Genomic DNA, 15730 nt, shown 5'->3' with positions numbered 1-15730 from the left:
CGTTTCAAAGCCACATCATCAAATATGATACCAAATCAGCATGTTTTTTAACAAAGTGTCCAAAACAAACACCCCCCTCTCTCCCCCACCACCACAAACCAATCATAGGGCACTAGGGACCCCCATACTTCTGCAGCCGATGTGGCATCACACAATTGGTTGCTTTTTAGAAAAAGAACATTTCATTCAATTATGGATAGTTATCATTAGCAAAAGCAACTTTAAAGTTGCAACTATTGGTACAATGCAGTAAAAAATGTGGGAAATCAAATCAGCAAGTGTGGGTATTAAGTCAACAGCTGCTATCACAACCAAGTATCGGGTCCTCTCTTCTGCTGACTGATATATAAGTCAATCTGTGGCAAAGAGGTGGTGCAAATTATATTGATATATATCTAGCAACAAATATTTCTATAAACTATATTGGGCTAGAAATTTGTGACTCAATGATCAGAATGGAACTTCAAGGGTGACAAAATGATGTTTCTATCACCAGCATGTAACCTCATCTCTTGTCTTAGAAAACATAAATGGCTATTATCAAAAACATTTGTGATCAAACTCTTAAAGAGTTCAACGTGCCTAGAATTTCCATGGATTATATTTTTTGTAAGAGCATATACTAAGGATTGCTATCCCTCAACTATCCTGGAGTTATGAAAATGAAATTACCGAATTTATAAGAGTACTTCAGCAACTGTGAATACAACAAATTGTTTGTTATGCTTCACATGAACATTAAGATTATTGATAAAAAACACTATAATGAGAACATTCCATGAAACAAACACAAAACAATATAGTAACTTTCGTTTCAGAGTATCAAACTTTAAAAATAAGACAAGAATCCTGTAATGAGAGCACCAAATGAGTGAGGGATAAAAAGATAGATTTATCATTATATTTCAATCAAAAACTATTATTTTCTGCGACAGTCTGTTTAGATCTCTTCAGAACATCAATTTTCTCAACTTGGCTGCAACATATGTTAAGTTTCTTCAACTGTTTAACTTGCCCAACTGCATCACATCAGCAATAAAGTAACCAAATAGACGTATAAAAAATGTAGACTTGTAAATAAACCATGACAAAACTAGGTCATTTAGTTGACCTTGAGAGCTTTAATAGCAAAATGATTCGGAGCTGCAAACTTATTCCTAAGTTACAGAATCTATACACATCACTTGCATATGCTATGTCGGTAGAGCTTGCAGAAGATAGCCCACCTTCATATACCCGTTCCAGAAGGGAAAATGTGCTTACATTGACCTCTACATACAAGCATCTAGATGTCCAAACAACCTCCCAAACGCTTCCCAAAGCTAAACAAATTCATTTTCCAAAGACGGGGAAAAGAGAGGTCAAGCCAAAGAATGAGACCTACTGTAAAGTAGGAAGAAAAAGGATTTATCAGTAGGATAATAATTGACTCTCAGTGATCTATAGTAACTCAATCCAGCCATGCTATGTATAATGTAGTTAACCTCCAAATATCCCAGGATCAACTGCACCAGCTATGGTGGTTGCTGAACTATGATGATGAACCATGAACCATTGTCCATTATGAAATTCATATATATTTGTTACTAGAAAGGGTTCCACTACAGCATTTACGTACTCCTTCAATGTTACCCATGCCATGCCACCAAGGATTCTCATCCGTACATCATGTACCTGACAATCATATCGCTCATTCCAGTTCAAAGCTAGTTCCCAGCTCTCCATCACAGCATCATACCTGTAAAACTAATAGCTTTTCATAAATGTATCAAAGTTCATATGTAGAAACATTCTAGTCCATATTTCTTCTATCCTTGTAACTGAATGAAAAATGATAGAACTCATATTTACTCAGACACCAAAGATAATCAACTTGCAGGGAGGAAATGGTATTAGTTAGAAGGATAGAAAGACAAATGCCATGATTTACCCAGTTAAAATAGGACCACCTGGGTGAACACACTTTACATAATCTGCTCTTAGCCAAAGCTGGCTCATGTCCTGTACATTTTTTGCTCTCAGTATTCTGTAGTAGAATGCATTCACATCCTGAACAGCCTTTGTTGCTGCATAGTATGATTTCCACCCATTAGGTGGGGAAACACCATCCTGCTCAGTTGTAAAGTCCTGCACAGGAACTAAAATTTCAACCCATGGCATTTTGTTCGTTTGTCATCCAAGTAATCATTATTAGAACAAAAATTATTCATATCTGGGATGCATCCCAAGTTCCAACAGATTCTGAATTCAAGATAAATTACGACACAATTTTAGGTGCCAAACCCTTTTATTACACTGAGGCAATATACAGTTGCGGCAAGGCACAAAGTGTCATGTCAAGACCATGTAAATATAAATCAACCTCCAACATTAATTAATTATAAAAACAATGATAGTTTAAATGAAAACATATAGAAGTTAACATTAAAAGGAAATAAAATTTACTATATTTCTCAAACTAAAAGAAAAAACACAAGAAATACGAAAATAATGATGGGTGACTTTTTCAAATGTACAGGTAAAGTTTACATACAAAAGAGACAAAGCTCTTCAAATTAGAATAATTAAGTAAAATAATTCTTGAGTAAAACTTAAAATTTGCATCCATCTAGTAAATAAGAAAATTATCAAGTAAAATAAAATAACTCTCAAGTAAATGAAATAACTCCAGACTGATATCTCTCAGTGATTTTTTAATAGGATGTAAGTAAGATGTATATCCTGATCTTCAATATCCAGAATTTTGTATAATATAGCACCAAGTAATTTAGATATTTGAATCAATGCTCTACACACTTTTAGCATAGCCTGAGAAGTTGAAGTGTACAGGAAATTAAAACAAAACAGAACTAGGGGATAGGGAATGTGGAATATGTACCAGTGCAGTTTAGAGTCTAGACACGTCCTGTCTTTTGTAAGCTAAAACTGAAATCTTCTTTAAAGAAGTAATTAGGGGAAGGGGTCTATGGTGTTAGGATTTACCCATAACGTCATGTTAGTAAGGGGTCTAATAGGATGTGATGATTAGTATATAATCATCATATTGTGCATTTCCTTCTTATAGAAGACATTTAACAAGTGTTCCCTTTGAAGTAGCTTATTATTATCGAGCATTTACAGTTATTCTTTTCTAGTGCAAAACTTAACACATAACAAGTTGTTCTAGACTATGATTTCGGTGTTTATAAGGCAAGAAACAAGGCATTTTTTTCAGTTTAAGACGTCATGTTGTCAAACACACCTCTCTGAATTTGAAAAAAGAGAAATCATTTTTTAGGATTGATTAAGGTAAGTTGAAGCAATTACAATCCAGATTTGATGTCGTTTGTAACATTTTCCAAGAAAATATGATAAAATTAAGTTTTGCAGCAATATTCCTTGCCAGCTACAAATATGGGCCCTTGGTACCCCCTATGCTCTTGTTTCAAACTCTTTGAAAATATAACTAAACCCTAATTAAAGGGCAAGAGCAAAGAATGGGCTAGTTTTATGGTGAATGATACATAGAATAATATAAAATCGTGCATAGAACAAGATACAAAACCTGAACCAGTGAAGGCAGAAACATATGTTAGTGATGTGGTAAAAAACTTACAATGTGTTAAGAAGAAAACCATTCACCAATTTAATAAATTTAATTCAACAACAAATAACTTGCTGTAGGACTATCCACGCATTGCCATTGTTGACACATGGTGTGGTGGTGAAAAGGGTAAAAAAATCTTCCTATAGACTAATAAAAAAAAAATTATAAACATATGCCACTTAACCCTATTTCAGTGAATATAGAATCATATTGTCCATACAGATGAGAACAAGAAGTAGACAAATATTATTTAAGAGGAAGAACCAAGAGGAAACCCAATAAAATAATTGCAGATAACTGTCCAATAATCAAATGAATAGTGAAGTTAATAAACATGTAGAGATAAACACTAATTAAGAGTGGACAAAAAAAGTGAAAAATAAATAACCACTGACAAAAAACAGTACATGAGCAGATTAGATTATAGTAGCAGGATACAGTTCAAAGATTCAAAATTGAAACTCGCAGTACTACATAATATCTTCCAAACATAACATGAAAGACTTCTCCCTTTTCAAAAATTAAAATATGAACAGAGATTCCACTAAATCCTACTTGAGCAGAAAAAATGAAAAATAATGCACAAATAATCAAAACTACTTGAATAGTTGAATGTATAAAAATTTAGACTCCAAATAAAATCTCACGAGGAAAAACAATATATAAATGAAAAATAAATGTAAGTTCAAATCAAATTTGTGATTTGAAAGGCCATAACACAAAAACAGCTAAAAAGAAAAAATCTTCTTATGGTCTATCCAAGTTGTAAAAATGTGCCACTATACCCTAACTATGAGAAAAATGCGAAATAGGGTATCGACTGATGAATATGACCTGTAGAAAAATTGGCATCATAGGTTTCAATTCTTGAACCTCACAATAATATGTGCTATCTTCCAACCATAGTATATTTGCCTTTTCAGAGTCAGAAAAAGAGGCAATGTGAAGATACGTGTACATATATTAGTTAAGAGGAAATTTCATTTGGAAAAAAATTGAAATTGGAGAGCAGTTTGGTAACAATGGAGAAATTACAACATATTCCAAAAGAAAGAAAGAAAATTTGAAATTTATTTAAAATAAAGGGAACAAAGAGGACTTTTGCTAGCAGGTGCCCTGAGCACATAGATGGAACAATCACAGAAAACTTGCCAAGTCTTTTAGCTCGGTGAGTTTTTCCAGGAAGAACTCACAGAAAATTGCTGCTGAGTTTTTGCAAAAGAACTCGCCAATTAATTGGCAAGATTTAAAACAAAACTTGCTCATGCGGCATTATCAGGCTTAAAATGCTAAAAAAGGGCATTTTTAATGCCATTTGTTAGTTAGAGTTAATGTAGTGGAGGAAAAAGGCTTACAAGCCCTTGCTAGCTGATTGCAAGCTACCGAAGGCAGATTCAAGTGGATTTAAGGCAGATTTCAGCCAGTTCTGCAAGAAAAATCTCAATCCCAGGTAGGTTTGCTGAGTTTGTAAATATAATTTTTAAAAACATTTTTTTTGTTGCATGTAACTGAATTCAAATTCAATTTAAAATAGTTAGAAATGATTTTGAATCATTTGAAAACAATTCAACACTATTTTTGACAAGCTTTTTTGAATCTGTCATTCTTTTTTCAAGAACAGGTAGTTTTTAAAAACTAAAAATATTCAAACTAATTTACACAGTTTTTATTTCTAACTTTGTTTAATTCTTTTTCTAAAAATGTTAATTTGTGTTTTAAATTTCTGTGTAGGGCAGCAATTAACCATTAAATAAACATGGTAAATTCAGAGGATGTGTGGCCACTAACACCATGGCCTTCTGGATAATATAGACACCCCGCCTAAAAATGCAGAAGATAAGGCATGGAGGTATGTCTATGAAGCTCCAAATGAACCTAGAAGGTGACATGCATAAGATGTGAAAGAGTAGCTTATAGAGGCATAAAACACCTCAAATACAACCTATCAAGCATTACGAAACACGATTTAAATCCATGTGACAAAGCAACAGAAGAAATAAAAAGATTTAGTTAATCCCCTACTTGCAAACAATGAAGAGAAAAAATTGAATAGCGAGAGGCAAAGATTAGCTATGAGGGCAGCCAAAGCTGAAACCCTACGTGCTCCTATTGACTCATATTGATGTTAAAGAAGAAGTGCCATTTGAGAACATACTGGGCTCCTCTTTGTGGCCCACAGATCCACAAACAAAGTGCCTCCTCTTTTACCGCTATCACTTTATTAGAGTACCTAGGTCTTTACCATCATCAGCATCAAGGATAGACACTTATTTTGTGCCTACGAACACACCTAGAGCACAACCATCATTAGAGGCCACTGGACGAAATAAAGAGGTGCATGAGAAAATTGATATTGCATGTGCAAATTTTTGGTATTTCAACAATATCCCAATGAGTGTGGTTGAGAGTCCCTAATAGTTGAGTTTGGTGACCACAACGATAGTCTCGCGAAAAGGGTAGAAGGCCCCTTCTCACAAGGATTTGAGTGGCAAATTAGTAAAAAATTGGAATCCACTTGAATTCATTTTTATATTTAGTTGTTATGTCTTGTTTGTTAAATCAAAATTGTGTACTACGACTTTAGTTCACTTTGATTTCGTAGGTTGCTTGTAAATGCAGTTGATAGGGCAAGAGCAGTGGTGGAAGAATAAAAAAAAAAGTGGAGAAAATATGGCTGCACCATTCTATCTAATGGGTAGACAGATGGGAAGAATAGAAAAAAATTTTAAAAAATTGATTGCTTGCAAAGACGATGCAGTTTTGGAAATCTGTTGAGGCCTCCAATAAGGTGAAAAATGCATGCACACTAGCATTAATGTCAAAGAATGTTGTCATGGAGGTAGGAATAGAGAATGTGGTGCAAATCATCACAGATAATGCGGCAGCATATGTGGCAGCAAGCAATTTTAATTTTTTATGTTACAAATTATTATCATTAAATATTCATTAGAGATGAATATTATTTAATTTAGCTTTGACGTAAAATATGGAAAGTTCAAAACTAATTGTTGAATTTTTTTGATGTAAAATATGGAAAGTCCAATACTAATTGTTCAATTTTTACTAATATGCCATGTGGAATTCTCCAAGAGACGCACCCCACTCTTTTTTGGACACCTTGTGTAGCACATCTTTAACCTTCTTTTGAAGGACATGGGAAAGTTTGATTGGGTGACTCTAATTGTGGAAGATGCAAGGCGAATCATCAAGAATATCTATAATCAATTTGATGAGACACTTCACTAAAGGGAAAGATTTGGTGAGACTCGTTGTCACAAGGTTTACAATGGTTTTCTTGACATTGCAAAGTACTATCATAACAATGTCTCCTTTAAATCAAATGTTTGTGTCCACCATGGCTTGACTCACCTTATTCAAAGAAATTTGGAGGAGAGGTTGAGCCGTGTATAGTCTTTGACCAAAAAATTTTGGATAGGGCTGCTGAGATTGTGAAGGTAACTTCAAAAAATTAATTTTTTAATTATTCTCAATTCTCTCATTATTAGTTAGTAATTTGTAACTTACTATGTTAGTAACTACATTAATTAATCTTTTCTGTAAACTAATTTGTATTTTTCAAATTTCAATTATAGATGTTTTGAGCCCCTAGTTGAAGTTTTGCGCTTAGTTGATGGGGAACAAACCCAAATGGGATGTCTTTATGAGGCCATGGATAGGGCCAAAGAGTCTATTAGAAATTACTTAAAGGGGGCTAGACTCAAATTTGATCCCATTTGGGAAATTATTGATACGAGGTGGAACAATCAGCTCCACCAACCCCATTCATGCAGCAGGCTACTTCCTCAACCCTCATTTCAGGTACTATGATTCTTCTTCAAATTTTACTAAGACTTCATTTCACTTTGTTTTCTTAGGTTGTGTACTAAGATTTGCTTTCAATTTCTATGTGTTTTAGGCATGATAATTCCTTTTTAGATCCAAATGGAGAAGTCATGGAGGGTCTCTCTGTATACATTCAAAGGATGATATCTAATGTTGCGCCGAGAGACCTTGTTGTGACCAAACAACAAATCTATGTGGAATCAAAGAATAATTTGTTCTATTATGAGCTAACAAAGAGAGCAAGAGGCACTCAAACCCTATTACAAAGTAATTGAAAAATATTTGCTTGTTATTAACCGAGACCGAGAGGTCTATGTATACAAAAAAATAAAGTGATGTTTCCTTAGGAAACTATCAAAAAGAATAGAAATATTCTATTCTAATAGATAAAGCTAAAAAAATGAAAGTTAACTAAAGCAAACTAGATATTTACAATGGATTACCATTAACTAATAATAGACAATTACCTATTATTAATACCCTACCTTAATGGTTAATCTATCTAGAACACCAAGCTATCCTCTGAATTTGACAAACTTATCAAGACCAAGAGGCTTGGTGATAATGTCTGCAGTCTAATTTGTGTTAGGAACATACTGCAAATCTATAGTCTCGTCTTCAACCAGCTATTGTATGTAATGACAGTGAACATCCACATGCTTGGTTTGTTCATGGAAGAGAGGATTTCATGCTAACTTGATAACGCCTTCATTATCAACAAACAAAATAGTCGGTCCTGTTGGTGACATTTGCATATCCCCAAGCATCTGACAAAGCCAAACAACTTCACATCCTACCTTAACAGTCCCTCTATATTCGACCTCTGTAGAGGAGAGAGAAACTGCCTGTTGCTTCTTATTGGTCCATGTGACTGCACCGGATCCCAAACTGAACACATATCCATAAGTTGATTTTTTATCATCAACAGAGCTTGCCCAATTTGAATCTGTGAACCCACTGAGTTTAGGATTAGAACTTCGAGAGTACAAAAGTCCATAATCTGACGTGTCCTTCACATAACGAAGCACACACTTTTCTGCCATCCAATGATCAGCCTTGAGAGTTATTATAAAGCGTGAAATATGGCTAACTACGAAGCTGATATCAGGCCTAGTAGCAAAGAGGTAGATGAGGTTGTCTACTAGTTGCCTGTATGTAGTATCATCAATGGAAGGAGAATCAGACTTTGTTGATAACTTGAGACCTTTCTCCATAGGTGTAGATGCAGGCTTGCAATCCTGCATACGGAATTTGTCTAATAGGGCCCTAGCATATTTGGACTGAGAGATGAATATACCAGAAGACTATTGCCAAACTTCAACACCTAAGCAATAATACACGAGCCCAAGGTCAGTCATATCAAAAGACTGGCAAAAATTCTGTTTGATTCCCTGAACTAAAGATGTTGAACTACCAGTAATGATTAGATCATCCACATAAATAACCAGAAGGATGATGTCATTGTCAGTAGTCTTATGTACAGATTTGAGTCTAAAGAACTCCTCTTGAAGCCTTGATCATTGAGGTACTTATCAATTTTTATGTACCATGCCCAAGGGGCCTGCTTCAAGCCATAGAGGCCTTTTACCAATCTGAGAACCTGATGGTCTTTACCAGCAACCTTGAAACTAGGAGGTTGCATTATGTAGACCTCTTCATGGAGATCACCATTCAAGAAAGCACTCTTGACATCCATCCAATGAACCTTCCAGCCAAATTGTGCTGCTATGGCTAGGACTAATCTGATGGTGCTCATCTTTGCAGTAGGAGAAAAGTTCTCCTCATAATCAATACTTTGACACTGAGAAAAGCCCTTCGCCACAAAATGAGCTTTGTACTTGTCCAAAGTACCATCCGATTTGTATTTGATTTTGTAAACCCATTTGCAACCAATGGGTTTCTTCCCTAGTGGAAGATCAGAAAGGACCCAGGTGTTGTTCTTCAGTAGGCTCTGGTGTTTAGATTGCATGGCCTGTTCCCACTCTGGAAAAACTCACTGTGAATGTTGGCCATGAGAGCAAAGTTAACCGAATCTATAGTTTTGCTCTTTTCCCAAGTAGTTCTCCTATCAATGAGCTCATCATCACGAAGATCAACAAGAGTCTTAGCCCACCACTTAGGCAGGATAGGAGAATGACCAACATGAGTATTAGAAGATGCATGATGATCAAGTTCCTCATCAGAAGAATCTGGATCAAACTCAGGTGAAGCATCTACAAAACGAGGTGGTCCTGAAAAAGAAGCCGGAGGTGTCTGTACAGGCATCACTAGTATAACTGAAGCTACAGGAGCTACTAGAACCCTCCCATCAAGTGGACCTAATGGAAGCCAAACTCCCAAATCATGAGCCTACATAGGTTGGTCTGATGGATCACAAACAGGAGAAACAGGCATGAATGGTCCTTGCTACTCATCAAAGACTACATCACGAGTGTAGATGAGACGAGATGTCTCAACATCGATCAAGCGGTAGGCTTTGTTAAGTGTAATGTCCCCACTAATGGGACAAGTAATACCTGCAAAAATAAGTGTTAGAATCATAATAATAATAAAACTAACTATATTATTCTACCCTCTAAGTTAAATCCCAATCTTAAGGACGTCTCCAGATTGGGCTTCATAGCTCATATCTATTTTGCCGTCATCCCGGGAGCGCACCCCTTAAGATTCTTCTTGGTCGAGCATCCTCTATCCAAAGCTATTCACATATGCATATGTTGACAACTTCAAAATATTCTAGATGTCAATCATCAACCATAGCAGCTATGAAGATCTTAAATATCTCGCATGCTCTATGCTACGATATCGACACTCGGCCATGGCAGAAATGGAGATCTTAAATACCTCTCATCCTCCATGCTATGAGTATCAAATGGTGTTCATAGATTTACACCCAAATCTTTAATTTCTCATATATTTTCCAATTAATAATTTAATTAATTTTCATTTTGATTAGCAACATGACTTATGTATGAAAGACCTTTTTTAGAAGTATTTATTTCTTTTTTAAAAAACAATATATTATAATTGTTATCATCCAACCATCATAACATATAACAATATAAACTATTATAATGATTATAATAATAACCATATTTTATTATGCATTATAAACATTATTAATTCCTACTCGCAAGGCTCGAGGTCAACTGCTTAACCCGACCTTAGTCCCCGCAATGGGTATTGCCCTATGCCACTGCGTCGAAGTGGTAACCCGGTGAACGAAGCACAGCTACCTAGTTGGCAGATTATCCTTGTGTTAGATCGGTCACTGCCCGAGAGCATTGTACCTTGCCTATTCTTCTCCGTACCTTCTGCCATCATGTACGCCTATTTATAAGGCATGAAAAGCCATGCTCGAGGGTTGGATAACGTCGGTTCGCTTTAGCATGGACTCAATCCTCTTTTTGTTTAACAATTGAGTTTGTTATTACAATTAAATGAATATTTGTTTTTTCCCATCTTTTGTTAATTTAAATTTAAATGAATATTTGTTATTAATAATGAATGAATATCTCAATGTAATTCATAATTAATTTTAATAATTTAATAATTGAATAACTCAACTCATTTAATTTTATTGCTATGTGATAAGAAAAACCTTTTATAAATAAATAAATAATTTTATTATTGTGTGATATGACATAATATTTTAGCTTAGATCCATTATACTCCTTCCCTCCCGAATTTGGTTGTCCTCAAGCAATTTTAAAACCTCTTCTTTTTCCCATGTGGCATCTATATCTGGTAGATTTCTCCATTTAATCAGGAACTTGATAATAGTTCTATTCTTTAGTTTTCGTTCTCGAGTTTCAAGGATGCATTCTGGTATTAATATAAGTTGTCCTTCATCATCTAGGGGAGGTAGCTCTGTGCAAGGAGTTATGTGCTGACCCAAAACCTTCGTCAATCATGAAACATGGAATACATTAAGAATTTTACTGTCTTTAGGAAGCTCAAGTTCGTAGGCTACTTCTCCCACTCTTTTTGTAACTTTGTAAGGTCCGTAAAATCGAGGTTTGAGTTTATTGATGATTGCTTGTATGGCTGTAGTCGCAAGAACGCTAAGTCTCCAACTGTAAAGGATCTTTTAGTACGTCTTTTATCTGCATACAATTTTTGTTGATTCTGAGCTTGCTGTAAATTTTCTTTAAGATTTTTTATAATGTTGGCACTCTGCTTGATAAAATCTTGCGCACCAGGAACTCGACTCTCTTGAGATATCAGTTCTCCAAATGATGTAGCGTTGTAGCCATATAACACTTTAAAGAGGCTCATTCCAATAGACATATGGTAAGTTGTGTTGTAGCAATATTCGCCTAGGTGCAACCACTTGATCCATGTGTTTTGTTGTTCTGTAACATAGTTTCTTAGGTATCCTTCTAACCATTTGTTCACAATCTCGGTCTATCCATCAGTTTGGGGATAATAACTAGTGCCCGGGGTTAGTGTCCTCGTGCCCGGGGTTAGTGTCCTCCTTGCCAAACGAAAGAATTCTTGCCAAAATTTATTGAGGAATTTGTTGTCTCTATCACTAATTATGTTTTTAGAAAGTCCATGGAGCCTGCAAATTTTTTTGAAAAATAGTTCAGCTACTTGAAGTGCTTTGTATTCTATGGAAATAACGAAAAAGTGAGCATATTTGGTAAGTCTATCCACCACCACAAAAATGCTATCTTTCCCATACACCTTGGGAAATCCTATAATAAAATCCATGGACATACTCTTCCCATTTCTGAGCTAGAATAGGTAAAGGTTGTAGTAATCCCATGGGAGATATTAATTTTGCTTTGTTCCTCTGGCATGTCATGCATTCTTGTACATCTTTTCTTACATCTTTTTTTAACCCTTTACAAGAGTATTTTTCTCTAATATGTTTGTATGTTTTGTAGTATCCTTGATGACCTGCTAGTGGACTGTCATGATATTCTTTAAGAATTTTTTCCTTCATCTTTGATTGAGGACTTATGTATACCCGTTCTTTGTAAAAAGTAAAGTCATTACAAACTTTGAAGTCTTTGTTGGGTAGGTTTCTGTCTAATATTTCTTTTGTTTGAGGATTCTTGGCGTATTCTGATAAAATTTCCCATTTCCAATCTTGTGATATACTAGTAAGGCTATTGATATGAGGTTGTCGGGAGAGTGCATCAGCGACTCCATTATTGATACCTTTTACATATTCAATATCAAAGTTATAGGCTTGAATTTTGCTCACCCATTTTTGTTGCTTGTCATTTAGATCTTTTTGACTTAAAAAGAAACACAAGCTGATGTGATCTGTCTTAACAATGAATCTTCCACAAACTAAGTATTGTCGGAATTTAGCCAAAGCATGCATTATTGCCAACATTTCTTTATCGTATATAGGATAGAGCTTTTCTGAGTTAGTGAGTTTCCCACTTTCGAAAGCTACTAGTCTTTTCTTTTGCATGAAGATTGCTCCTATTCCTTCTCCTAAGGCATCACATTGTAATTCAAATGATTTAGCAAAATCTGGGATGGCTAATATTGGACATGAACTCATGATTTCTTTAAGTTTATCGAAGGCTTGTTGTGCTTCCTCGTTCCATGTAAAGGCTCCTTTTTTTGTTAAATCTGTAAGGGGGGATGCTAGTTTGGAAAAACCCTTTACAAACCTTTTGTAGTAGCTGCATAACCCTACAAATCCTCGGAGATGCATTAGGGTTTTTGGCTTTGGCCAATCTCTAATAGCACAAATTTTTTCTTCATCTACACTGACACCTTTAACATTGATTTTATGTCCCAAATATAAAATTTCTTCTAGTCCAAATTTGCATTTTGAAAATTTAGCATATAGAGATTCTTCCTCCAAAATCTTTAAAACTTCATCGATATGGTGAAGATGTTCCTCCCAAGTCTTACTGTATATATCATCAAAATATGAGTAAGAATTTTCTCAACTGTTGTCTAAAAATGTGGTTCATACATGATTGGAAGGTTACTAGAGCATTAGTGAGTCCAAAAGGGAGGACGGGGAATTCAAAGTGTCCATAGTGGCATTTGAAAGCTCTCTTTGATATGTCTTCTTTTCTCATTCTTATTTGATGGTAGCCGGAGCGTAGATCAATTTTGAAAAATAACATGCGACATGTAATTCATCCATTAATTCATCAATTCTGGGGATGGGATACTTGTACCTGTTTTTAATTGTCTTCTTATTTAAAGCACGATAATCAATGCACATTCTCATAGTTTCGTCCTCCTTTTATACTAATACCACTAAAGATGCAAATGGGCTACTACTTGGTTGAATATATCCCATGTTTAGAAGTTCCTTAATTGTCTTTTCTATTTCCTCTTTGTATTTTCGAGGGTGTCTGTAAGGAGTGATTATCACTAGTTTAGCTCCTTCTTCTAATTCTATGGGATGTTCAAAACCCCTTTTGGGTGGTAGTCCTGGAGGGATTTCTTCAAAGACCTTTTGATGTTTATTCAATATAGGTTGGATATCTATGTGAATACTCTTCCCTTGTGTTACCGACTTATCCAAAATCATGCACTGCGCTATCCATTCACCCTGGTTGTGGCTGAGTATTTTTTCCATTTTTTTATAAGTGACTACCTTTGGGGACCCATCAAGTAATCCTTTAAGTGTGATTTCATGCCCTTCATGAGTAAAACAAATTTCTGAGTTAGGACCATCCATGATGAATCGTCCTAATGAGTTTATCCAAGGCATTCCTAGGATAATATCATTATGAATATCGGCCACATAAAAGTTCCTTTTAATGGTGTGGCCTCCAAGGGTGACCTCTAGATTAGGTACAATCCTAGTGCAACGTTCGATAGCTCCATTCCCGAAAGCTACTTTAAATCCATTGAATTTTTTTGTCCACAACTTCCTTCTGACTGCAAGGTGTTTACTAATGAAGTCATGTGAGGCCCCTGTATCTACCAAGGCAATTATTCTTTGCCCTTTAATTTCGCCTTTGATCTGAAATGTTCCATTCTCATTGCCTTATGAAATAACAGCTAATATTCCTTGTCCATCTTCATCAATCTTTATTCTCTTGTTTGCCTTCTCATCTTCACATACTTCATCTATTTGGTTCAATCTTCCTCTTTTGCAATGATGACCTCGATCCCAGGGTTCTTTACACTTAAAGCAAATACCCTTCTAACGCAATTCTTCGTTTTTTGGACAATGGTGTTCTTTGTTCCATCGTTTGTTGCAAGCAAAACATTATTTTTCTCTATTATCTCTCTTAGATCCATAATTCTGATAGGGTGATTTTGGAGGGATATTCTTGGGTCTTTCCTTGGGTGTATTTGATTCAATTTTCTTGGCTTTTGGAATAGCTTCCTCAAGGGTTTGGGGTTCAAAAGGTTTGACTAGGGCTTTAATGGAGTTCTTTAGTCCTATGAATATATATGCGAGATGTCCTTGAGATAAGTTAGGGATCATTATGTTTAGATCCTGAAATTTATTGGTGAATTCTTCTATTGTTCCGGTTTGTTTGAGATGGGTAAGTTCTTGGTAATACCATTCAAGGTCTCTTAAATCAAATCTATTCATTAATTTTTGTGTAAATTCGCTATAGGAGGTGATCTTTTCGAGTCCTAAAGAGTTTTGGCCACAGTGCCACCATTTGTGGGCTGATCCCTTTAAATGTAGTATAGCAAATTTAATGGCATCTTTTTTTGTCATTGGACTATAAGATAGGTATGTGTCTAATTTTTGGACATAGGCTTGAGCAGTTTCTTCCCCTGAACCATCGAAGCATGGTAGTTTAACCTTATTTATCTTCCCTTGAAAGTTTTTATCTATATGATGTTTCTTACTCGTTTCCAAAAGTTTAGATTCGTAGTATTCCTTAAAAGAAATTAGTTATTGTAGGTTGGGATCCAAGTTAGCATACATTTGTCCAATTTCTTCTACGCTATGTGGGGTGGGCTCTTCTTCCCTACTAGTTTCTTCTCTGGCAATAAATGATGGGAAGTTTTCTCATGGTGCTTAACTCTGTGATGAAGGCTCGTATTCCTCATGGGAAGAATGGTGATCTCTATGTAGGTTGGGCCTTTCATTATTATTGTTGCTCAATTTTTGTATTGTTTCAAGAATAATTCTATTAGAGTTTTCAGTTCTTTGAAATCTTTCGTCAGTTTGTTCTATGAAGTTTCTTAGTTCTTGAGCTATTTGCTTGGCCATTGCTTCTGTAATCGCTTCTCACAGGTAGCAGGACTATGCTCTAATACCACTGTAATGTCCCCACTAATGGGACAAGTAATACCTGCGAAAATAAGTGTCAGAATCATAATAATAATAAAACTAACTATATT

At 35.3% G+C, this 15730-nt stretch overlaps 1 protein-coding gene across 1 annotated transcript in view; it reads right to left on the bottom strand.

Annotated features, from left to right (window-relative positions):
- Window positions 1-872: 872 nt before the first annotated feature.
- The window catches only part of LOC149570348 (F-box protein SKIP8-like), a 38252-nt gene continuing 23394 nt past the window's right edge, over window positions 873-15730 (bottom strand). Inside the window, exons 2-3 of the mRNA XM_089822990.1 lie at window positions 1931-2127; window positions 873-1738 (exon numbers count right to left, since the gene is read on the bottom strand). Coding sequence (XP_089679116.1) covers window positions 1480-1738; window positions 1931-2127 — 456 coding nt within the window. The 3' untranslated portion in view covers window positions 873-1479. The remainder of the gene's footprint in view (window positions 1739-1930; window positions 2128-15730) is intronic.

The sequence above is a fragment of the Cupressus sempervirens genome, chromosome 3 (genome assembly GCF_028749045.1).
Source record: "Cupressus sempervirens isolate cs-2001-9-10 chromosome 3, ASM2874904v1, whole genome shotgun sequence".
NCBI classification, from domain to species: Eukaryota; Viridiplantae; Streptophyta; class Pinopsida; order Cupressales; family Cupressaceae; genus Cupressus; species Cupressus sempervirens.
This window is presented reverse-complemented; position numbering and strand designations above follow the sequence as displayed.